This window comes from Equus caballus, chromosome X (assembly GCF_041296265.1).
Source record: "Equus caballus isolate H_3958 breed thoroughbred chromosome X, TB-T2T, whole genome shotgun sequence".
Classification (NCBI taxonomy): domain Eukaryota; kingdom Metazoa; phylum Chordata; class Mammalia; order Perissodactyla; family Equidae; genus Equus; species Equus caballus.
This window is the reverse complement of record NC_091715.1, coordinates 141,641,433-141,666,563: the sequence shown is the minus strand read 5'-3', so window position 1 is coordinate 141,666,563 and position 25,131 is coordinate 141,641,433. Positions and strand designations below refer to the sequence as shown.

At 44.7% G+C, this 25,131-nt stretch overlaps 1 protein-coding gene across 12 annotated transcripts in view; it reads right to left on the bottom strand.

The window, feature by feature from the left end:
* MTMR1 (myotubularin related protein 1) overlaps positions 1 to 25,131 on the bottom strand; it is a 68,362-nt gene that overhangs the window by 27,874 nt on the left and 15,357 nt on the right. For 3 of the 12 annotated variants that reach the window (XM_070257490.1, XM_070257489.1, XM_070257487.1), the window contains 7 exons: positions 15,788 to 15,863; positions 13,313 to 13,407; positions 12,832 to 12,939; positions 10,114 to 10,215; positions 9,730 to 9,813; positions 8,417 to 8,566; positions 6,913 to 7,101 (listed from right to left, as the gene is read on the bottom strand). In XM_070257490.1, the coding sequence (XP_070113591.1) occupies positions 6,913 to 7,101; positions 8,417 to 8,566; positions 9,730 to 9,813; positions 10,114 to 10,215; positions 12,832 to 12,939; positions 13,313 to 13,407; positions 15,788 to 15,833 (774 nt within the window). In that variant the 5' untranslated portion in view covers positions 15,834 to 15,863. Of the gene's footprint in view, positions 1 to 6,912; positions 7,102 to 8,416; positions 8,567 to 9,729; positions 9,814 to 10,113; positions 10,216 to 12,831; positions 12,940 to 13,312; positions 13,408 to 15,787; positions 15,864 to 19,776; positions 19,831 to 21,616; positions 21,644 to 22,231; positions 22,256 to 25,131 lie in introns of all 12 variants that reach the window. The other 9 variants (XM_070257488.1, XM_070257479.1, XM_070257481.1 and 6 more) reach the window with 8 other exon arrangements.

Genomic DNA, 25,131 nt, shown 5'->3' with positions numbered 1-25,131 from the left:
AGACGCAGGCAGGAGAAGTGAACTGGGCCGGGCAGGGGTGTCCGAAGGGCTAAGGAGCCAAGGGGCTGGCCAGAGGACATGAGACAGGACGACCCAAGGAGGCCGGGCTGGGCAGGAGCCGTGAATACAGGCGGGGCCGAGAAGGAGCGGCGGCTGAGCATGATAAAGTCTGCAGCGGTGAACGTGACTAACAGCAAACCAAGAGAACTGCGAATATTTGAACGCCAGCTTATAATTCAAGTTATTCCCCAGAATTGAGAGACTTTAACTTCAATAAAACACTTTTTGAACACCAACTATAGGCAAAGCAGTCTTGCATGCAGGCCTGCCTCTATGGCATAATGAGTTTTTCACGAAAAAATAACCAAACCCTGAAGACACTGCTGACTGAGGCAGTAACAGTACAGCGTTGTGATTAAAGACACAGGCCTTGGTGGCAGGGGAAGTGGGTCTATAAGCTCAACTCTGCCACCCAAGCGACTACGGCACCCTCACCTTCTCTCTGCACCTCAGCTTTCTCACCCATAAAAACGTCAAAGGGTCACTGTGGGGATTACATGCTAATTAAATAAACTAAATTCCCTTAATTAAAGCTAATCCACACAAAGCTTGGTGCCTCCCCCCTGCCCAAGCTACTCCGGCACTGTCCTATCATTACCTCACCGAGCAGCCCCAGGGAGGAAGGCCTGAGCTAGGCAGAGGGCTCAGCCGTGGCCCCCCCCCCAGGGAGCTCAGGCACTGGGGAAGGGGCTCCGCGAGGCGGTGCGCTGGGCCTCAGGCTCATCAAGCACTTCAGCACGGAGGAGTAGGTATTAACCAGGAGAACATATTTCAAGGCAATCTGTTGCCCGGAAAGTGATTACCAAAGATCAAATAAGACAAATGGCAATCAGCAACTGGGTTATGGGAGAAAGAGAGCGTGAGTGCCTACCGTGTGCCAGGATGCAGACAACAGGAGGTCTTGAGACAGAAGGAGAAGGAAGGTGAGCAGGGGCCCCACCTCTACCCCGGCAGGAGCAGCGGGATGAGGTTCAGAGAGTTCTGGAAGACAAGAACTTGCTAACCAGACCGCTCTCTGGGGCAAAGCAGAGTTCCGGAGAGAAGCTAGTGATGTTGGGAACTGTTACCCACCAGCCCCCAGGTCTCCAAGAATAAGCTGAGAGCAGCAGCAGCACGGCCATCCCCAACCCTCTTGGGAAAAAGAAACCTGAAAGCCCTTGGGAAGCAACCATCCGAAGGATGGCCTCAGGCTTCCTGGATTTCAGAACAGCTGTTCGGAGCTTGTTGAAGGCCCGCCATGCTCTCTGCTCATCAGGATGTCTGTGCTGGGCGGCAGCAGCAGGGGCTCCCAGCGGAGAAAAGCAAAGCCTCAGAGAAGGCGGGCGACACCAAGAGGCCAAAGCCACAAAGCGACGGGGCAGGACTCCCACGCCCTTAGAGTCCGAGTCCGCACTCCTCCCCTAAAACAGACTGCAGGAGTGTGTCCCCGCCTAATTCATACGTTGAAATCCTCACGTCGAACGTGGTGGTATCTGGAGCAGGGGTTGGGAGGTGATGAGCGGGGAGCCCTCCCGCCTCCCGATGGGATCAGTGCCATTCTAAGAAGACACACAGAGAGCTTGCCTCTTTCTGCTCTCACCACGTGAGGACACAGGGAGAAGGTGCCTGTCTACAAGGCAGGAAGCAGGCCTTCACCAGACATGGGATCTGCTGGCACCTTGATCTTGGACTTCCCAGCTTTCAGAACTGTGAGAAATAAATGTCTGTTGTTGATAAGCCACCTCATCTGTGATATTTTCTTATAGCAAGCCTGAGCTAAGACGGCCCCTGTCCCCATTTCTCCTCTGGACACTCCTCCTCTCCTGGCATCTAGGACTCCTCCCTCCCTCGTCAGGGTCTCCTCCTACCACTTGGAGCACTCCTTCCTTCGCAGACAGTCCCTTGCTTGCCGTCCACAGGTGATGTGTGGTGCTGGGCCCCTGCTCATGAGACCTAGACTCCTTTGGGGATCTCATCCCCTCCCCCCCAGGGCTGCAACCATCACCCAGCATGCTGCTGGGCCCCAATCTCAACCTCCAACCTGACCTTTTGCTGAGCTCCAGAGCTTGACCTTCCCCACATAGGCTCCTCAAATGCAGCAGGTTAAAACTAAATTCCTTCCGTCCACATTCACTTTCTGAAGAAGAAAGCCGACCTTAAACCCTTTAGCACTATTGCACGGCCTCCATAATAGAGTGTGGGCTTGGGAATTCACATACAATGCTACTTGCCATTTGGTCCTCTGAATGGGCACCGTCCTTTGAGAGAGGACCCGACCCCCCAGCCAGCCAGCCGTTCCCTCCCCAGGCATGGAGCAGCCACTGTGTGATGGCCCAGTTCTGGGGATACTCAAGACCTTCACAGTCCCTGCCATCACGGAGCCGATGGCTAGACCGTACTGAGTAAGGACTCTGAAGTGCACTGAGGGTTACAAACAGGGAAGTGCGGGGCCGCACAGCACGGGGAGACCTCCAGGCATCTGGAAGTACCTCCCTGATGAAGTCCCATTTAAAGTGTCCTCTCATGGGGGCCGGCCCCGTGGCCGAGTGGTGAAGTTTGCGCGCTCCGCATCGGCAGCCCAGGGTTTCGCCGGTTCGAATCCTGGGCACAGACATAGCACCACTCATCAGGCCATGCTGAGGCGGCGTCCCACATGCCACAACTAGAAGAACCCACAACGAAAATACACAACTATGTACCAGGGGGCTTTGGGGAGAAAAAGGGAAAATAAAATCTTTAAAGTGTCCTTTGAAGGATGGGGGAGTGGTTAGCCATGTGGGCAAAGGCTCTGAGACAACACTAGGATGTGCTTAGGGAACTGAAAGAAGCCTCGCACGGCCGGGCCCGTGGGTGGAGGGCTGTAGGGGCCTACTGTGGAGTCGGATGTCCCTGCCTCAAGGCACTGGGGCACGCACAGCTGTACCTGTAGAAGGCCGCTCTGGCCGTCATGGCGAGACGAGCCCGAAGAGAACCTCTACAGAGTACCAGCAAACTGAAGCCAGCAGCCTAGTGTGACGATTATACCCCATGACCAAGCGGCATTTATCCCAGAATGCAAGGGGGTGTATGGGTTTTCCACGGCTGCAGTAACAAAGTGCCACAAACCAGGGGGCTTAAACCAAACAGATACATTCCCTCCCAGTGCTGGAGGCCAGAAGTCCAAGATCAAGGTGTGGGCAGGGTTGGCTCCTTCTGGAGGCTCTGAGGGAGCAGCTGTCCCAGGCCTCTCTCCTGGCTCAGGTGGTGGCCGCAGTCCTTGGCATTCCTTGGCTTGTAGCTGCATCACTCCAGTCTCTGCCTTCATGGTCACATGGCCACCTTCCCTCTGTGCGTGTCTGTGTCTCTACATGGCCTTCTTACAAGGACACCAGTCATTGGATTTAGAGCCTACTCTAATCCAGTATGACCTCATCTTAACTGATTACATCTGTAAAGACCCTATTTCCCAATAAGGACATATTCTGAAGTTCCAGATGGACATGAATTTTGGGGAGACATTATTCAACCCACTATAGTGGTCAGCATACAAAAATCAGTGTAATACACATGAACGGGATGAAGGAGAAAAAACCCACATGATCATCTCAATTGATGCAGAAAAGGACTTTGAAAATACCCTTTCATGATAAAAACACTCAACAAGCTAAGAACAGAAGGGACCTTCCTTAACCTGACAAGGGTATCTATGAAAAACCCGCAGCTAATATACCAAATGGAGAAAACTGAAAGCTTTCCCCTGAGATTAGGAAAAAGACAAGGATGCCCACTTTCACCACTCTTCCATTCAACATTGTACTAGAGGTTCTTGCCAGGGAATGAGGCAAGAAGAAGAAATAAAAGGCATCCCCAGATAGGAAAAGAAGTAAAACTGCCTCTACTTGAGGATGATGTGATACTATACACAGAAGAGCTAATAGGGACATGGACAGGTAAATACCCTTGTCTGTTTCCTGGACACATCCACTGCTATAGTTCAAATCATTCTAGACATGCAATCTGGCGTCCTGCTTCTGTCTCTTCCGCACAGAATGAAACACAATGAACTGCCCTTGCACTGCTGATGTTTAGAAGACGGCCTCTGTGAATAGAGCTTTTCTCCTGTTTTCTATCTCCTCAGGATAGTAAGACAGTGGTGACAGGAAGTATGCAAAGGTGTAGAAAGACTGATGTGGGGAGTGAGGGGAACTGACTAATGAAGGATGACTCCTCGTGGCAGGCCAGAAAATGCTCCCCCAAAAGATGTCCACATCAAATCCCTGGCAACTGTGAAGGTGACCTTTTTTTGGAAAAAGGGTCTCTGCAGGTGTCATTAAGTTAAGGATCCTGAGAGCAAGAGAGCATCCTGGATTATCTTGAGTGGGCCCTCAATGCCATCACAAGTATCCTCAGATGAAAGAGGAGGAGGAGTCAACGCAGAGATACATAGAGGAGAAGGCCATGTGCAGACCGAGGCAGAATTGGGGCCCTGTGGCTACATGCCCAGGACAGCCAGCAGAAGCTGGAAGAGGCAAGGAACGGGAGTCCTTAGAGGGAGCAGAGCCCTGCAAGATTTCAGACTTCTGGACTCCAGAACTGTGAGAGAATGAATTTGTGTTGTTTTAAGCCAACCAGTTTGTGGTAATTTGTATAGCTGCCTCAGGAAACTCATACACTGCCCATCTTCCTCCCCACCCTGTTCCTCTCCCATCCTCCCTGTCTCAGTAACCGACACCACCCTTCGCCTGCCAGGCCTGACACCCGGGGGGCGAGCTTATCAGCATCCAGTACTGAATGCTGAGGATGCACCTAGCCCTGTGAGGTCCCTTATGTGCATTCTTCCTTAAGCCTTTAATCTTTAAGCCCTCTACATGGGACAGTGCTGTTATCCCCCATTTTACAGAAGAGGAACCTGAGGCTTATGGAGAGGTTAAGTAACTTGCTCAGGGTTCTACGCAGCACCAAGTGGCAGAACCTGGAGGAAAGCCCAGGCGTAAAAAGCCGAGGGTTCTCACTACCCTGCCTCTCAGGCCAGTTTGCATACGCTGAGGTTGTTGCCTGGGAGACAGCCAGAGATGTCAACCGGACAATGGGATAGAAACTCCATCTTGTCCTCAGGAGGAATAAAGTTGGGATAGAAACTTGGGTGTCAAACTCAACACATAGTGTCTAAAGTCATAGCATGGGAGATGGCCCAGCAAGATTGTGCAAAGTAGAAAAGAGGACCCCAGCCTGAGTTGGAGGAGCACTGTCATTTGAAGGTTGGCAAGAGGGAGAGGATCCAGTGAAGGAGACCAAGCTGGCCAGGCCAGAGAGAGAGAGAAATCCAGGCGGGGAGATGTCACGAAAGTCAAGAGAATGGAAGGGTCCACTCCAAGGTCAGAACCAATGACAGCTAACCTGAACCAGATGCTTCCTCAGAGAGGCGCTGCCCTAGGCCCTCCAGCGTTTCCTCATTTACCCTTCACATCCACTCCAGGAAGTAAGTCCGATGTCATTCCCATTTTAGAGATGAGGCAATCGTGGTCTAGAGAGATGAGGTAGCTGCCCAGGGTCATGCAGCAGACAACCAGGGTCCTTCTCCGCTCTCTCAGAGCATGCTTCGTTTCTCCGCGCCACAGGGCTAGCCACTTGGCAGCTGTGCAACTGCTTGTTCAATATGCATCTCTCCCCAGAGGCGAGCAAGTGCCTGGCACAGAGCAGGCACTCCGGGACTGCGGGAAGATGGTGGGCCTGAAGTATAAGGTAGTGGCTGCTCTTGAGAGTGAGGCAGGGGAGGGAGCAGGTTGGCTTTTTGGAGACTGTGGATGGACTACTCACCGGGGAGAGGTACAAGCTGCCAGCACAAAGAAAGCCTCCCAAGCACTGCTGAAGGCCCCGGGGCGGGGGGCTTGGGGACCACGCCCCGAGACGGCTTCCTTCTGGCCATCCCTGGGAGTGAGGTGCTCAGGCACACTGGTGCATAGGTACTCAGCGAGCTGGCTCAGAGACCCCGCCTGACTCTTCCTGCTAACCATGCAAAGCCAGCTCCAAGGCCACCTCCTCCGTGAAGGCTTGCCCAACTGCACGAGCAGAGCTCTCGCGGCTCCCCCAGCACACTGAGCTGACACCCCCATACAGGGCACCCCACTGGGCCTGTCGCGGTATATCCCCAGCAGGTGCTCATTACAGGTTTGTTACCCAAGTGGCATTTTACAAGTAGGCATGAGATGGGAATGGTTGTCACCTTTCTGATACCTGAAATTACTTGCAGGGAGGGCCAAGTCTTCTGTCTGCCAAATGCCCGCTTGCAGTCCACACAGTTGGAAAGTCATTCATGAGAAACAGAAATGACTCAGTTCAGAGCCCTTTCTATTTGGATAGCGGGTACTGGAGGCTTGTCCTCATAGCCGTCACTAGGTATGAAGGACCCTATCCCCTTCAGCTAGTGGGGACCAAATGGGAGCTGTCTGCAGATACTGCTGCTCCATGTAATTTATGGAAACTTTGTACATTTGCCTAGTTTCATGTAGTTGACTCCATTCTAACAGAGCTTCAGACCAGATACGAATTAACCGAGTAATCACCATATTCCATAGGTTACAGGGACTTCCAAGGGCCTCACAATCATTTCATTAAAATACTTGATTCTTTAGGTGATAATTCTCTTTCTGGCTCTTTGCTAAATTGATTGAGTAGACAGGATTGTGCAGAAGCAATGAGAGAGACAAGATTTCAACCCACGAGACACTGCACACAACCCACGGGCTATACACCAGGGAGATATAGCTATGGGCACTCCGAACAATTCCATGTTCAGGTGGGGAGGAATTCAACTGGCTATTCAAACGGTGTAACAACTTACAGACAGTACATAAGAAAAGATCCACTGTTTCGGTAAGGTTATCAAGAGTGTACCTTGTTAGTATCAGCAACACTGTTTTGTCGGGCATCAAAGATGATAAGTTTGTGAGACTGTGCATTAGCGTCCATTATTGTTTGCAAGTATTTTTCATCTTCTTTGCAGCGTTTATCATTGGGACCCACAAGTGGCTGGCTGCAACGGGTAATCGTTGCCTGACTTTCTGGATGAATCCATGACAACACCTAGTGTTTGTAAGCAACAAATGTTAGTACAGTTCCTAAAACAGTATGTGCCTTAATTATCAGGTAGGAGAAACAAGTCCTCTTCTCAAGCACAGCTTCTTCTGCATCTTGTTCCTCAACGGTCAGAGGGTCAGCCCAATCACAGGAGGACGGTGGCCATGAAACTCAATCTTTGGGTCCCATTGAAAGAAGTCTGACTAGTTGAGCTCTAAAAACCCCTTCCACCTCTAAAATTCTTTGATTCTAAGAAAAACAGAAACTAAGTCAAACTATTACTAACATCGAGCCCATTCCTATTTGATTGACTAGTTTTATTTTGTCTCCTAATTTAAAAACATCTTTGTATCTCAACAGTGACCTATATGGCAGGGCAAGGCCAAGGTGAACATAGAGTGTCTTATAAAATCGAAAGCTATGCCCTCAAACCTCCCATTTTCCTCCAGTGGCCAGGAGCCTCAGGATTGTACCAGACCGCAATCTGCAGGCTCAGAAACGTTCACCCCCTGCTTGCCTGCAGTGATACTATCACAGGTGTATACATATGTCCAAACGCATCAAATTGTATACATTAAACACATGCAGTTTTTGGTATTTCAATTACACCTCACTAAAGCTGGTTGAAAAAATCCCCCCTGCCGGTTGCTATGTTTGTTTTTGTAATAGTGTCCCTGCCATGCAGCTGTAGCATTCCACTCAGCATCTAAGAAAGAGTGTAGGGGCCGGCCCGGTGGCAGAGTGGTTACGTTCACACGTTCCGCTTCTGGGCGGCCCGGGGTTCACTGGTTTGAATCCCAGGTGCGGACATGGCACCCCTTGGCATGCCATGCTGTGGTAGGCGTCCCACATATGAAGTAGAGGAAGGTGGGCACGGATGTTAGCTCAGGGCCAGGCTTCCTTAGCAAAAAAGAGGAGGACTGGCAGTAGTTAGCTCAGGGCCAATCTTCCTCAAAAAAAAAGAAAGAAAGAAAGAGTGTATTTTCTCTAGGATGATTCGGTGAAACCAGTGACATGAACTGTTAATGCAACAGCATGCTAACTCTTTCTTGCTACTCCTCTGTTATTCTCTACTACATTTTGAGAGCATAACTGAAGTTACCCTTGTACTTAGTAACATGAAGTCACACAAGGTGGAGTCACAGCAAACAATGTTGATATAATCAGGTAATTCTTGAGAAGCAAAGATACGTTCAGGTTTTCAGGTTTTATTTTTCTACTTTCCATTTTGTTCACTAGATTTTTTTTCTGCCTTGCTTCTTTCCATATTAGATCTAATACAGTATATGTTTATACCTAAAGGACAATGCTTATTACTTACAGGGACTCTGCCTTTTGCTCGAAAGGCTGCCACTTTTGAAAGGTCATCATCTTTCACACTAGTTGGCACAACAATGATGGCAGGGTAGGTGTCACAGAGCTCATAATTACTGTTTACTTTGGATATTTTCCAACTCTCATTTGGCAAGCCCTGCAGGGTGTTAGAGAAGAAAGAAGAGTGGGAAAAGCATACTTTTACACTTTCAAAAAGGACCAAGCATGAACCACATCCATTTCTTATTTTCTACTAACATCCACTTATGATTTGTTGTTCATTGCTACTTAAAAGTTTAAGTATATATTTATCTATATCCTGCCCATTTAAAAAAATCTAATGAAGCATAATAATTTCTAAACATACTAAAAAATGAAAATTATATACTAGAATCCAAGTCCTACACATTTCTTGTGTTTTCTATAAAGAATGAGCATAGTGTTGTTTTTGAAAATACCCATGAAAGTCCTTTAGAGACAAAGAAACTTCTTACAATGTCTAAAATAAGTAATATAAATCACCATACCAAATATCTTTGTAGAGACAAAGATGAAATGTCATGAAAATAATATCTTATTGGAATGTCTTGAATTTGACAATACACTAAAGAGCTTCTCGGTATAGGAACACCACATCAGACTGATGAGTCATGGCATATACAGTCGTCCCTTGGTATCAGCGGGGATGGTTCCAGGCCCCCCAGATGCCAAAATCCGTGGATGCTCAAGTCCCTTAGATAAAATGGTGTAGTATTTGCATATAACCTATGCACATCCTCCCGTATGCTTTAAATCATCTCTAGATTACTTACAATACCTAATACAATGGAAAGGTGGAAAGGCTGTAGAAATAGTTGTTACACTGTATTGTTTAGGGAATAATGACAGGAAAAGTCTGCAGATGCCCAGTACAGACACAACCCTCACAGGCCTTGTGATCTGTAGTAGAATCCGCTGATGTGGAGCCTGCGGGTACAGAGGGCCGACTAGACTTGAAATCTCACTGAAGCCATTGGTTTTGCTCCTTACCCATCAACTCATTAGCAGAACATCTAATAAAAGCCATCTGGCCGATCTGCCTTTTAAAGCTGTCTTGTACTCCACTTGCCCCGTGGAAAAGGGCGACCGATCAGCGGCACAGTCAAAAGTTTGGCAGAGGGAGAACGGGGCGGCCCGGAGATGAGGAGCACACGAGCTAGGTAAGTCACACCTATGCACAACTTGTTTCCAAAGGCTTCTTCTCCACCACATTTTCTAATCTTTTAGAAAGAAAAAGATGCTCAATCTATCATTTTCAGTTAGATAAGCAACATACTTTACCTGTCTCTTATATTCAGATACTGGATCATAAACTTTCCATCCATTAATTGGAAATTTCTCTTTATAGTTGAATGCAAAGAGTGCCTGCATACAAAAAACCACAAAATATATGTCAGTACTTCCTTACTATGTCACATTCCCAACATTAAAGCTTTTCATTCAATTATCAGCTGAATGTATTAAGATTCCTATTTTAATCTGTAAATTTTGAAGCAACAGGCAGTTTTCTTAAACGTTACACGCTGACAAATTTTTAATATTCTAATATTAGTTACCAACAGAGAGAAAAGAGATAAAGGAAACCTCTGGAAAAAGAATTATTAAACATGAAATTTTTGGACCCCCACAAAAGCATGCAAAAAAGGCTTATTTTGGTGTACCTACCTGTCCGTTGGAAAGAGGAAATGCATGTTTGGTGAGGTTTTCAAATATCCCCAGTTTACTCTGTTCTTCCTGTTTATAAGCCAGTCGCAAGTTCCTCATATCCTGTTAAACAATTAGCAAACCTCATTTGTTCAACGTGTATTGAGTACCTACAAGGCAGACACTATGCTATAAGGAGATAAGTAAAATATTTTTATTCATTTCTCACGTTCTACACTATCTTGCTCCAACTAACAAAAACACCTCCAACAAGATAAAAAAATTAAGTGAGGAAATTGGAACAAAGGAGATGTGCTGGGAAAAAAACTCATCAGATGGAACCAAGAGTAAGGTTAATCCATGAAAGACGTGCCATCAAGTCCTGCGCACTCACTTGCTAAAGGTGTGCCACAGAATCCACTGTGAACTTTAGACTGCCGGATTTGTCCAGTACAGGTTTCACACCAGCCATAAAATAGCAATGTGACAGAGGTGTCTCCCCTGTCCTCACAGCAAGGACTCTGTATCACGCAGCGACTACGGCTCTCAGTGACCCCCTTACAGAAACTAGAATGCTGCTTCCCAGGAGCACAGTTCCCAAGCACGGCCGCAGCGCACGTGGGCAGGAGTGATCCCAGGGAGGTGGCTCTGACGGGGCGCCCTCTTCCCGGGACTGGTGGTGCCCCCGACCGGGTTAAACTTCTGCCGTTAGTTAAGCACAACAATCTCATTCTTCTTTAACATTACATGAAACTTGAAAGTAAATATGACCACAAACAAATTAAAGCAAGAGCAATTTGGGAAGTGAGGAAGTTACTGTGGTGATATTATCTGTAACAGCGAAAGAATGGAAAGAGCCTTAATGTCCATCAACAGGAGCTGGCTAAACGACTACAGGACAGCTAATGGAATACTAAAGAGCTGTTAAAACAAGCAGCAGCTCTTTCTGCACTGATGCCAAGGAGCTCCAAGAAACACTGTTAAGGGGAAAACAAAGGGGCAGAACAGTCTCTAAAATACACAACCATTTACATTTTCCAAGACTGTACCCACGTGCTTACATGCACAGGGTGTGTGTGGAAACTGGGGACAGTGGGTGCCTGCAGGGGGTGGGACAGGGTGGCTGGGGTTGGATGGAGGGAGATTTACTTTTTTCTCCACACAGTTTTTGTGCCTTTTGAATTGTATATCATCTGATTTAAAAAAACAAACCCCATACCTTGCAAGGCTCCCAGGCACGAGCTGAGAGGGCTGGGAGCATAGCCCTAGTATTCTGGAAAACATTTTAAAGCAGCTATTAGCCAATGTTCACCCCAGCCATAAAATTATCTTAGTAAAAGAGCCACAGGACACCAGCCTAAGTGACATAACTTCCTGGTACACCCTCCCTCCAAGCTACACTGGCTACACACGTACACCTTAGGAGCTGACTGATCTGGCTTGCTATTTAGGATCGCTTGGAGAGCAAAGCATCACAAGCAAAGGAAAGAGCACATGTCAAGTCCCACAGAGAGAGAGCGAGAGAGCGAGAGAGCGAGAGAGCGAGAGAGCGAGAGAGCGCGCGCGCGCGAGAGAGAGAGAGAGAGAGAGAGAGGGAGAGTGTGTCTGTGTGTGTGTGTCTGTGTGTGTCTGTGAGGGGGCATGGTACCAGGCAAGCGCAAGCAACTAAAGGAACTGGAATAGCAAGAATGAGGGGAGGGTGGCTGGAGATGACGCTGCAGAGGAAAGTAAGCCAGGCTCACACAGCGCGGTCTGGGTGAGGAGTTTCCCTCCAGCCTAAGGATGATGGGAAGCCACTGAAGAGTTCTCAGTAGGGAAACGACAGTACCGTCAAATCGCTCTCTGCTTTAAGTCCTGCAACTGCTTAGCACTGCTTCACATGTGGGACCCTGGCCTGAGAAGGACAACTACAATTTGCCAAAGGAGAGCACTGCCATGGAGCACCCAAAGCGAGTCTCACAAGCCAGCAGGTTCATGATCTGGAAGAGTAAAGCGTTCTCTGAAAAAGTGGATTCAGCTGTAGTGTAGGGCTGACCAGAGGAAGTTGTCCTCAGAGGCTTGATTAAAGCAAACAGAAGGGCAGGACCCAAACCCCAAACCAGGAAGGGAAGTTGACAATCCTGCAAGCAGGCTCTCTTCCCTGGTACCCCGGTTAGGGTTGTGAATAAACTGTATTCCATGAGGGAAAGTCATGGGGAAGAAAACATCAGTTAAGGTGTTTCTTAAATGACTGGTCATCACTAAAATTATCACACACATCTCTCCTTAACCCGCTGCAGGAAGGGTACAAAACCAAAAATAAGCACAGCTCAGGAGAAAATTCCAACATAGCCAAGAAACTTAATTGTGTTTTAATCACAGAATTTATGAATATTGTTGTCCCTTTAGGAAGCCTTTGACCATCCACTGTTCTGAAGGTAGTCTTAAAATTACAAACTAGAAAAAATCTTGCTCTCTGCTTTCCATTTGATTTCTCTGAAACGTAACAAATAATGTCAGCACTTAGGATAGAGGTCCATGTTAATTAGAATGCTTCAATGGGAAAGAAGAGGTTCACTTCAGTGGCTTACATAGTGGTAGGAATTGGTTGATGTAAGATCCGAAGAGGTCTCTGTCCTGAAAACATTTGAGTTCCTAAGAGCCCGAATTACCCTGACCGTCCAAGGACCATGAAGAACGCGCCTTCTGAAAGAGTTCCCAGCTGCCTGCCCCTCAGTCCCACTTGTGTTTGTACTGTACCTTGCACACGATCTCTATACCACAAGAATTGTCCCCGTGGCTCTGCGCGCCAATCTTCTCAACTCTGCTGATCACTCCCAGGGGAACATCAAGGACGAAATGCGGGTCCTGGTTTTACAAATTAAGATGAATGCCTATCAGTGTCAGTCCACAGAGTTTTCATATGGTAAGTCTTTGCTGGCTTAAAACACGTTTGTTTACTTCACATTTCCTCTTTGTCGCAGCTAAGAAACTGCAGTCTGGTTTAACCGTGCTTTATGAAGCAGGCATGGGACTAGAGCACAACTCCCCTCGGGGCTAAGCGCTACTCTCACGGCCTTTTTGTCAAGATACAAAATCTGTTTGCAAATGTGTGCATCTTAAAACTCACCCTCGGCTTGTCTCAGCGTGATGGGATTTCGTGGTACTTTTTACTTTCTTCTTTATTGTTTCCTTTCTGCTAAAGTGTTTTTAAAAATAAAACACCCTTTTAAAAACTCACCCTCTCTACATTTTTGAAGTACATCTTGAAGTCAGTCACTGTCAGGGTTCCACTCACTGCTCCCATAAATGGGCAGATATACATGACGTCTTTCACTGAAAGAAAAAACCCAAAGCAGCGACTGCCGTTGACTTGTGTTTTAATACATCTTAACACGAATTTCCAAATATATATATCTGTAATTCCAGTTTTCTAGGAATTTTGTTTTTTACTTTAAATAAAGACATAGATGGATAGTCTTCTAAAAAAATTCTACTTTTAAAACAAGATTCTGATTTGCTACTTAATGAGATTTTAAGTAAAGAGCTTCATAATAAGTTAGTTTGTTATTTTTTCCAGGTGGTTAACATTTTCCTTGAGTGATAAATTAATCACGTGCAAAAACACATTTAAACTCTGAAGACCCTGGGCTGCCATTTCATAAATTACTGCTAATGAAAACACTGTCCCCGATGCATGCCCAAAGGAAACTGTTTTACAGATGACAAAAACTAGAACCCTACCAATGAAGTGGAAAAAGGCTTCATTGCGGCTTCCATATCAATTTTTATTTTCTTATTATTAATATCAATACCAACATATTTAGTATATATATCAACAACATATTTGATTCCTACGAGTGTTAAGAAGCTCACTCCTATCACAAAGATACCACATCTTCACAATCTTCCCCAAGTGCCATTCTATTGAAACGATAGGAACATACATAGCTACAGATGAGTTCGAGTGGGATAATTGAAAGTACTAAAAATGTCATTCAGCCAAATTCTCAAAACACTTCCATTAAACTTTTCTATAACTATATATAAATTTATCTATCTATAAATTTCTATAATGTACCAAGCGGCCTCTATCGTTGGGGTTCTAGGCATAAGTGGACACAGTTCCTGCCCACAAGCAGCCCGTGACCTATGAGAGACGCTACACAGAAACTTACCATTACACCATAGCCTGATAAATGCTATCATAACCCTGTGGACACGCTGTGATAAGAGCTCAGAAAAGGATCGACTTAACTCAGCGTGGAAGCAGTGAGGGAGGGGGAGAAGTGAGGGAGGAAGGAGAGGTCAGCAAGTTGCCGGAGGTTAGTGTAGGTGGATCGGAGGCTGCAAAGGATGATGGGGCATGAGGCCAGAGAAGATCTGTTCAGAACGTTTATGGCAGTTTTATATGTAGAATCCAAACAGTAGAAACAACCCAAATATCCATTAATAGATGAATGGCTAAGCAAACTGTGGTGTATCCAGAGAACGGAACACTGTTCAGCAATAATAAGAAATGACCGTTGACCCATGCCACAATATGGATGAATATCAAAATAATTACGCTGAGTGGAAGAAGCTAGACAAAAGAAGAACAGACTCGATGATTACACTTCCACAGAACTCTGGAAAATACAAACTAGTCTTTAGTGATCGGGGATGGGGGAGAAGGCACAGGAAGAAGGGAATATAAAGAGGCCTAAGGAAACTTCTGGGGGCTGATGGATATGTTCATTATCTTGATTCTGATGATGGTCTCCCAGCTGTATAATGTGTCAAAACTCTTCACATTCACTTTAAATCTGTGTAGTTTGTTTTCTGGAGAAGAAGCAGAGGCATGACATAATTAGCTCTGAATTTTAATCAGATCATTCCCAAAGCAGCATGGAGGAGCGCTGGAAGAACTCCCAGAAAAAGACAGCCAGAGAGGTCAGAGGACCACCAGGAGTGAATGAAGTTCCAGAAGCCAAAAAGAGAAAGAGTCTCAAAGCCCAGGTGAGGATGAGCGGGGTCCAGAGCCAGGGACCAGGATATTAAGTAGGAGCAGTTGTTTGGAGGCCCTGGTAGGAGAGCCCAGCTCCTCAAATGTGCCTGACACAAGATGACCGTACTCCACAACGGAGCACACATCTCCAGGAGGGACCTCCGAGGGAAGAAGGCAACACTCAGCCTAGCAAACCAGACTGTCCAACCCGACCTTGGCCATTGTGAGGTGAAAAGCTCGCACCCAGCTGCCCTCCTGTCCACCCATGGCACAATGGAAGCCAGGGTGGCAACACATGCCCTTTTCTTACACTAAAATAGTACTTTCTGGAATCTTATAAGCCACTAAAATTTCTTTGCCAAGTTCTCAAACTTGTTATTAAAATATGATCTAGATCTTCTATCAATACGTTTTCCTTATAGTGAAGGATTCCCACAAAGCAGTGAACTGACATTACGGTGTCTAATCAGCCTTCAGTTCGTCAGGAAAGGCGAGCACTTCTTCTCTAGGTAACACCATCTAATACTCAGTCGGAGCTTGAAGTGATCTTCTATAGTCGCCTCTCTCTTAAGGTCCTGATAACATTAATGAGAATGAATAGGCCTAGTCCATTGTCCTCTAATTCAATTGGTCTGGCTGATCCCCAGCACATACATCACCTGTGTTCACAAGTAAAGTGCCATTTCATTTCATGGATCTCTATAAGCAAAGTGTGCTCATTAAACTTACCAATGGCCTTGATCGACTCTCCTGGAAAAAGTGGTGCTTCTTCCATCTGTGCCAGCTTATTTCCATCCCTTAGAGCCTGGCAAAAACCAAACAGGAGTAAATCTCACTTTCCATCTGCATACCTTGGAAGAATTGTGGTGTTCTGTGCTCTTGCCACAAGGCTACAGAAGCGTGCAAAATGTACGACCCCCTCCCCTTACAAGACAATTTCAAAGCTCAGCATCACAGGACACCATGCTGCATATTCTAGCAAATTGTTACACATAGTTAAAATTCACAGTTAGAAAGCATTAATACAGAAATGGCTTGACATGACAGATACTGTAATCACTACACAGACAGCTATTATAAGGTGCCTCCAGAATTTGGAAATAAAGTCAAGAAAAAGGTTACCTGCTGAGCATGAAACTAATACAAGCAAAATCAACATTACATGTAGGTGCTTAGCTAGCTGTACGTAGAAATGGCCTAGCCTATGAGATAGCGGGGGAAACCCCGAAATCTAATTAAAGTAACCTCGGAGGGGTCTCAGGGCAGTAACACGTGGAAGGAAAGCCCTAGGGAGCCGCAGCCCAGCTCCCTGTGTTTGCACAAAGCAGGGGAGGGGAGACATGGTGAGTGGGCTTGTCAGGGTGTATCCCATCCAGACCACAGGAGTGCGCCCTCATCTGGCAGACAAGAGTATTTCAATCACTGTAGAGCAGACTGTGTTCACCAGGCTTCTCCCAAGCCAGCCAATTCACCCTTGGCTGATTCTACCCTCACCAAGTAAACCGCTAATGAGGTATCAGGTTTCCTGGCTACAGTGGTACCAGGAAAAGGATGTCTTGGATGACTAGAAAGATACATGCCCACAGTTGTAAATGTCCACATTGGCCCTGCAGCCCAGTAGGCAGCCTTGTAAGCTTGGTTGGACAGCGCGAGATAACTCAAGGGGGTTGAGAAAATGGTGTTCTTGAACTACAAAGTTGGGGACCAGAGCCTGATCTCAGGGCCTATTCCAAGGTACTGACACCTTGTGAGATGCTGCCAAGGAAACGTCACTTTCTCCTTGGCATCTCTGACATAATGTGTCGCAAATAAGAATAAGGTATTCAAAACCTCAGCAATTCCCAAGCTGTGGTTCACAGAGCATCAAATTTCCAAGAGATGTGAATAGGTCTTTTTTTTTCAAGTTTAGGAAATGCTGGGTCAAAGAAAACAAGTTAAACTGGTTTTTTTTAGTGTCAAGTCTTTAGCGTGTTAATGTACGCCGAATCTGCAAGAGGGCACTAGAGGATGCTGCATATCCCGTACCTAGGTGATCAGGGGCTGCTTTCTCCAAAAGACACCTGTTAACATTGGGAGGCCAGCAGCGTTCAGCCGGAGACAGGTTGGACAATACTAAATTTTCAGCATAATTTTTTGTGAAGCAAAATATTAAAAATGACTATCTTTTATAATTCCAATATAAGTTACTCAAATTCAAAATAATCATTTTTCATAGTTATAAGAATGTTTCAATATGTTTTATTAAAGGGACTTACAGGTCAATTCAAAAACACTATACATAGTTTCATCAAATTTTATAAAATAGAGGAAAAAAGTCAGAATATAAAGAGAAAATTCAATGCTAAATGTTGGTCTAGGTATGTCTGTTCCAGGGGGAGAGCACAAAATGACGAGGTCCATCCTCCTCCTTATGACGATACATGGTTAAAATAATACAGATTAGGGATTACTGTTACCTCCAACAATTTTATTCAGTTTGAATTTTCAGTCCAGATTGGTTTTTAAGATACTTTTCAGCCAGAATTTTTAGGGACATGGAGAACCGTTAATAGAGTCATTTTTATACTCACATCTGATTTGGAAATATACCTTTTATGTAATAAAGCATAAACCAATATTTATACTTTTAAATGTCCAGTTTTAGAAACACTAACAAAATCACCAATCCTAATAGAAGCCTTAATTTGAAAGTCTGCTTTTTTTGGTGAGAAAGATTGGCCCTGAGCTAACATCTGTGGCAATCTTTCTCTATTTTGTATGTGGGACGCTGCCACAGCATGGCTTGATGAGTGGCATGTAGGTCTGCACCTGGGATCTGAATCCGCGAACCCAGGCCGCTGAAGCAGAGCACGTAAACTTAACCACTATGCCACGGGGCCAGGCCCCCATGCTTTAATTTATTGCCTGAACTAGTGACATTTTACAATGTGGTTACAAAGTGAGAAAGCTATTTTAATCAATATCCAAGTTTCAAATTACTTCAAATGTTACATTGTTAAAGCTTACTTTAATGGCTAAATATTCTCATATATTATATAGACAAATTCATTAACTTATATTTAAAAATAAATGGGGACAGGTTATTTTGAAACATATTTACTAAAGCAAGCTGTTCTATTCATCTGACTCTGGAAGGTGTGGGGGGAAGGCGATTGACTTTAAGGTTTACAGCAAGGCCACATCAAACATTTTAAAGTCCTCAACTGAGGACTAGCTGATAAAATGCTGCAGACGGGAGACAGCGCTGATCGGGACCATTCTGAGAAGGCACAAGGCTCTCAAGGTGGAGGGTGAAGACATCTTGTCTCTTCTGAGAGTCCCATTAAATTTAGCTTGAAACACCTGCGCATTTACAATGGACATGAATGTGGGGGTGAGACAAACCTCTCACTAATAATAATTAAATCTGGGACACGCTTTTTAAGTGATGAAAAAGCAGTATCAGAACAAAACAAATAAATGATCCCACTGCTTCAGATTTCCCCATGAAAGGTTTATTTTGTACAGGATACACATTGATTGTGTACAGGAACCCCCCCCCCCACCCCGGTTTAGCATAGGAATTCAAGAGGAGAAGAGTTCTTAAAGGCTCATTGTCTTGTGAGGACAGTAGATTCCCTTTACAAAGCTGGTGTTAGGAGATGGGACTTATACTCCTGCTATATTAAGCTTTGACTGCAACTACCAAGTTGCACAGGACATGATTTGACCCTTGATTTATCCAACCCATGTCCAGCATAATCAAAGAACGGAATATTCTTGTGAATGGAATTTGATCTCATGAACACGCCCACTCCTCTTAGTGCCTTTGCTCCATGTGTTCCCCAGTTGAGGAATTCCCTCGGATGATCTCGTGCAAAGCCTGTCCGGTGACCCTGAAGGTCCAGCTGCAGGCCCACCTGCTCCCTGCACTTGTCCCCGAGGGCTCCAGCGCAGCGGCCGGCCTGGCCTCTCCAGTACTTCACTGTTCATCCGGAATCCAAACTGATAGGGGGACAGTTTCTGTAACGGCTGCAGGCCGAAAGCAGTCATTTGCAAACTGGGCTCTTCGAGGTGCTTCCAGGGTCACCAAAGGAGGGTGGGCTGGACAAAGGCACAGCTGAGCATGGCAGGGGTGGGGGTGAGGGGGCAGCCATGCTTCCCTGGAGCTGCTCTTCTAGCAGTTTCACAGAGTGAGTTTCTACATAAGCTTTGGGGAAAGTTCCGCTGCTTTAAGACTCCAGAGAGTCTAGGGGTACTGAGCAAAGAGTAAGCACTCAAGAATAATCAACGAAGGACTGTTTGCTTCTGATTAACAAATACAAACTGTATGGACTCATTCCACAAATACCCACAAGGTACCAGGTACTGTGCTGGGCATGGACCACGCAAATTGGAATAAAGCCAGGTCTGCACCCTCAAGGAGCTCCCTTAGCGTATACATCTGTCCCCTCTAAGTCTCTGTAAAGGCATTTCAGAAGCCTGTCGTGACTGAGGCTCACTACCTCATCAATAACCCGATCTGGGAAAACTGAGAGCACAGACGAACCAATTTCTGGTTGACAAACTGTTGGATAAACCAATTTTTGCAAATAATGTCATAATGGAATCTACCAAAGTGGGAGAGGAAGGCACTACTGTAGTGGTAAAAGCATTTGCTTATCATCTAGAAATCTAGTATGAAATGGCTTCTAAATACACGATCTGTAGCTACAAACAGATGAACACGTAGAACTCGCCACCTGATCAGCTTCAGCTTCAGAAGGGTAGCCATTGTGTTCTTCCTGAATCTCCTGCACAGCACCAGGGGCATGGACAAGAAAAGGCAGAGAGGAGAGAGAGAAACACGTGCAAACAGACAGGTGAAAGGACAGAAGTTCTTTTTTAAAGAGACAGTAAGCATGTAAAAGTCGACACACCTTTCATGGCTTTGCAAATCACAGTATTTTCCCCCTTGGAGTAAAGGAAATAATGTGTAGGCCATCTATAGCATCCTCAGCCTAAAATGGAGTTATCTATTCTGTGTTTGTCGTGGGGCAGAAAAATGAAAAGCAAACATCATGGATTTCAAAGAATGTACTGTCTTTTTAAAATCAAGCAATACTATAGCTTATAGCAAAGAAATAAAATAACAGAGGCATAAAATGCTCACAGAAAATAAAGCATACCACAAAAAAAAAACAGATAAAGGGCAAAACCAAGCCAAAATTCAACGGCAGTTCATAGACATGTATTTTAAACACAGAAAGTATTCATGTACTCTAAAGAACTATCATATTGTCCAGTGGTCAACTCTACAGCTATTAACAAAATTTCCACCCACATGCACATGCACATAGCACATGCCGGAAATATACATATACCTACATATGCATAGACCTACATGTACATATAATCTGTTACTTATTGCTAATTAAGTAGTGTGATTTATGAATCAATACCATATTAAATATTTCTAATTACAGTATCAACATGCTTCAAAGAAACAGCTAAAAGGTCACATATCATTAGTCAAATTTTTTCCGATTCCTTTAAAAGTATACTGTTCTTAATTTCTTCATAGACTCAATTAGGTTTTGAAACTTTAAAAATTTGACTTTTAGTTCAACAGGTGGTATAAAGAATATGAATAGTGAAGATGACAAGATTATAACCCCTTTTAAAGTTGTATCAAGTCTCTGAGCCTGAAAACATTAAAATTTACCACAGATATACTTTTCCTTTATGAAACTTTGGTTCCAATGACTAGATTTCTTTAAAAGGCAGTCAGTGAAGAAGTAGCAAAGCTTTAAAAGAATTTACTATTTTTTTTTTAAAGATTTTATTTTTTCCTTTTTCTCCCCAAAGCCCCCCGGTACACAGTTGTATATTCTTCGTTGTGGGTCCTTCTAGTTGTGGCATGTGGGATGCCGCCTCAGCGTGGTCTGATGAGCAGTGCCATGTCCGCGCCAGGATTCGAACCAACGAAACACTGGGCCGCCTGCAGCGGAGCGCACAAACTTAACCACTCGGCCACGGGGCCAGCCCCAGAATTTACTATTTCTGACCCTTCATTTTTGTCAAAAGTAAAAGAGCTACTTAACGTATTTTTAGACTTTATCATCGGATTGAATTTAGTAAACAGTTGGTACTGTTACCCTTCAAAGAAGGGTGTTTTTTTAAATGCAGCTAGTTTTTTGAAATTTCCACTTTTTTAAATACAAAGAAAATGGAGTCATTCTTTGATAAAATTTTTAAAAACAGAAAAATGACTAAACAACAAAAACACACAGCATTTCAAAGTCCATGCAAGTAGAAGGCCAAACACTAATATTTAACAATGTGAATCAGTGAATGAAAATGATTCCCCTGAGCAAAAGAAAACATGGTGAAAACAAGATTAAACAAAGATAAACCAACTAGAATAACAAGAATTTGACTTAACCTGCTTATTTTTGTACTACTTCACTGGCTCAATAACATTAAAACTTTAAAACTGAAGTCACTAAATTATTCTATCGAAATCCACATTGTTTTCATTTAATGGAAATAGGTTAATTTTCAGCATCTGACACTCAGGTTTAAATGCATGCACATTACCAATCTTTGTCTTGATTTATGAATGTTCTGAAATAAAGGGAAGGAAAGTCGTGAGGAAAATATAAGCTATACCCCATTCGCAACAGCTACATCTGTATTTTAAGAAACACTAAATGGGACTGACTTTGCTAAATTTATCTTCAAGATTTGCATTTCTGCTTTTGGGATTCAGCATGCACACACAAAGGTGACTTCAAGTCTTACTGAGACGGATGGACAACAACTGACTGCTTTGTTGCTGTTGCTAAGGTCTTTAGCATGAATTACATGATAAACAAGGTCAAAAGAGGACTCTGTGGGCCTAGCCCTCTAAGCCCCTGCCACGAATATCCATTTGGTCAGAATTCACGGAACACAACAAAAGTCAGTATTGCACACTGGTAACAATTTTAGCATCCTGCCCTCACAGACAGTGGCTTTTATTGCACACAAAAACATTGTAACAAATAAAGCGTTTCTAGTGAACACTTACAGCTATGACACAGCAGAGCAAATTGATCTGAGTGGCTCATAAAAACCAGTGAGAAGGCAAAGAACACTAAATAGACTAAGTGTTCGATAAGCACAGAGACACACAAGGAGGAGGCCCATCTGCTGACAGCCAAATATCCTTACCCTTATATCAGGCCTCCTGAAAACCTGTTAGTTAAAACACAGAACATCATCATCATGGACACGTTACTATTGACCTGTGAAAGATGCCATTAAGTCAACCAGCCCACTCCCTAAGAAACATCATCCTCCTCTAAATAAAACCAACCAGATCAATCGTAACACATTTGCCCTCTAAGTTTCATTCAATATCAAATCAATCCTAACACATTTGTCCTAAATTTTTAGGCAAGTCTATGATTTGAGAAAATTTTATTGCCCTTAGGCTAAGACAAACTACAGTATTTTAAACACAAACCCCTTCTGTCAAGTGCTATTACAAGCCACTGTGAACAGGCTGTGTTTGAAAAGTTCATTTGTGTGTCTGTTTGGAATACTGAATGCATTCTCCATAGAAACAATGAGATAAAAAGGCGGTTCTGCTCCCAAACCAGCCCACAGAAACAAAACAAAAATGAACCAAAAAACCACAAAAGCTCCCACATTTGACCCAGAGCACAGCTCAGCTATAGCCTTAACAGTATCATAAAACGTAGTTAACCACAAATCTTAACCTGGTTTCCACAGAAATTATATTCCCAACTTGCATTTGGGACTCTGGAAGAATTAAACTCCCCGGTAGACGCGGCCATCCCACCAAGAGAAGGATGCCTGTCCTGCCCCCAGCCCCCGCTGCATGGGGAAGGGGCAGCTGGCCAGGCTGGGAGGGCTGGGGAGGAGAGCGGAGGCCCGCGCTGCCTGGTGCCAGGGGCAGCCACGCTTTATTAAATTGGGCCACTGATTTCAGCGACATTATTCCTCCACCCCTGGCCCGTGAATCCTACTAGAACATGCAGCATATGCATTCGGGAAGCCCTGGTCAGAGGAAACGCCCCAGAAAAGCAAATAGTGGTAACAGCCTGAGCAAGACTTGAATCGCCTGTTCTCCATTCCACAGTCTGAAATCCTCTCATCTAACCACTGGATGTGCTATAAGAAACAGCACTACCAAAAAAAATCACCAGAGGCTCTTAGTAGTTTTAGAGTTTTATAGGTCCAAAGATACAGACTTCAAAAAGTATCACTGTATCAGCACTGAAAGAAAATACTACTTAAAGTAAAAATGGTGTTCTGAATTAGGTGATCTGTAGCTCAAAGAGATTTAAAGCCCATGAGTTCCTAAATATAGACTATCTAGACTAAGAAGCTTAAACCTGGCTTTTTTTTTGGTGGGGAGGTGATAGATAGGTTTATCATCTTAATTGTGGAGATAATTTCACAAGTGTGTACCTATCAAAACTTATCAAATTGTATACTTTAAATATGTGAAGTTTATCATTCATTAATTACACCACAAGAAAGTTAGTACAAAATAAGTAAAATACACACTTTGTTAATAAAAAACTCAAAATGGGGCATATATGGCAACAAAAGCTCAAAATAGAAAGGAAGTCCCCCTCCACGAGCTCCATTCCTCAGTGACACACGTTTCACCAGACCTATTTCTAATCCAGAGGAAATATGGCTACACCTCTACGTCATGACTTGTCAACCTTAAACAGTAGCTAGTGACCTCCAACTCTAAAAGATGAGAAAATAAGCTTTCTCAAACTACTACCTCCCTCTCCCCAATCTCTGCTGACTGAAATTTTAGTTTTTAGTTTTTATTATCTTCCTTCAGCAGCTGCTTAATCACAAGAAAAATACTCATGAAATGATTTTTAGGTGCCACATGCTCTTCTAAGCACTTTGTATATATTAACTCATTTTATTCTCAGAACAACCTTGCGAGAGAAAAACTATTATTGGCCCCATTTTCTGATGAGAAAACCAAGGCACAGTTCAAGATGGCAGGGCAAATATTTCAACCCGGGTAGTCCGCTATACTGCCTCAGCGTTGTGTGGCTATAATTCACACACTTAAACCACAGCCCTCAAATGTACAGCCCATTTCTCTTGGCTCCCTTTGGGTTGACGAAGAAATCAACACCACTGCCTCTTCCCTCGCTTCCCCTCTCTACTTCCAAACCTCTGCTGTAGCATGCTATTTTTTTTCACATTTGTTCTGTCACTACAATTAATTTTTTGGCACTTTGTCTGGAAAGTGATAGTAACAAATTGTAAACTAAAAATCAGCATTCACAAGTAGTGTAATTGGGCCTTATACAGAGGAGACGCACCACCGTCAATAAGCCTTTGCAACTGGAAGGAGAAACTAACTCCAACGTTTGGAAAGGGCTAGGATGATAATCTGCTTTGAAGCTCACATAACTCTTTACCTGTTGTAATAAAATCCTTGTTGTTGTTGTTGTTTTTGGTGAGGAAGACTGGCCGTGAGCTAACATCTGTGCCAATCTTCCTCTATTTTGTATTGTGGGTCGCCACTACAGAATGGCTGGTGACAAGTCGTGTTGGTCCACATCTGGGATCCAAACCTGTGAACCCAGGCCACTGAAGTGGAGCGCACTGCACTTAACCACTATGCCAGTGGGCCAGCCCCCAAATCCTCAGTATTCTTAGTATGAGACCAGGAAGGTCAGTAGGAGGCTCACTTGACAGTCTCCAAGTTGATACCCATGTATTTCTCTCTGGTTTACTTTACATCTCTCCTGAAATAAGCCATTTCAGGCACAGAGAGAGGGTCATTCTATTCTTAAATCTGATTCTGATCAGAGCCAGAGAGGAGAACAGCGGTTTTAAGTCTGGAGGCCTGGGGCCAGCTCTCACCAGCCAATTTAGGGCCCCCTCATGGCTGCACTGGGCCTTGGTTTCACGAAAGGAAAGGAGCCTGGGGAATGACTGCAGGGTCCTGACCAGCTCTAAGACCCCAGGAGTCGTTTTGCTAAGCCTCATTGGAAGACTTCAGAAAACATCTCCCCCACCGAGGCTGGGGGAGGCAAACGGGCCTCTGGGTGGCTAAAAGA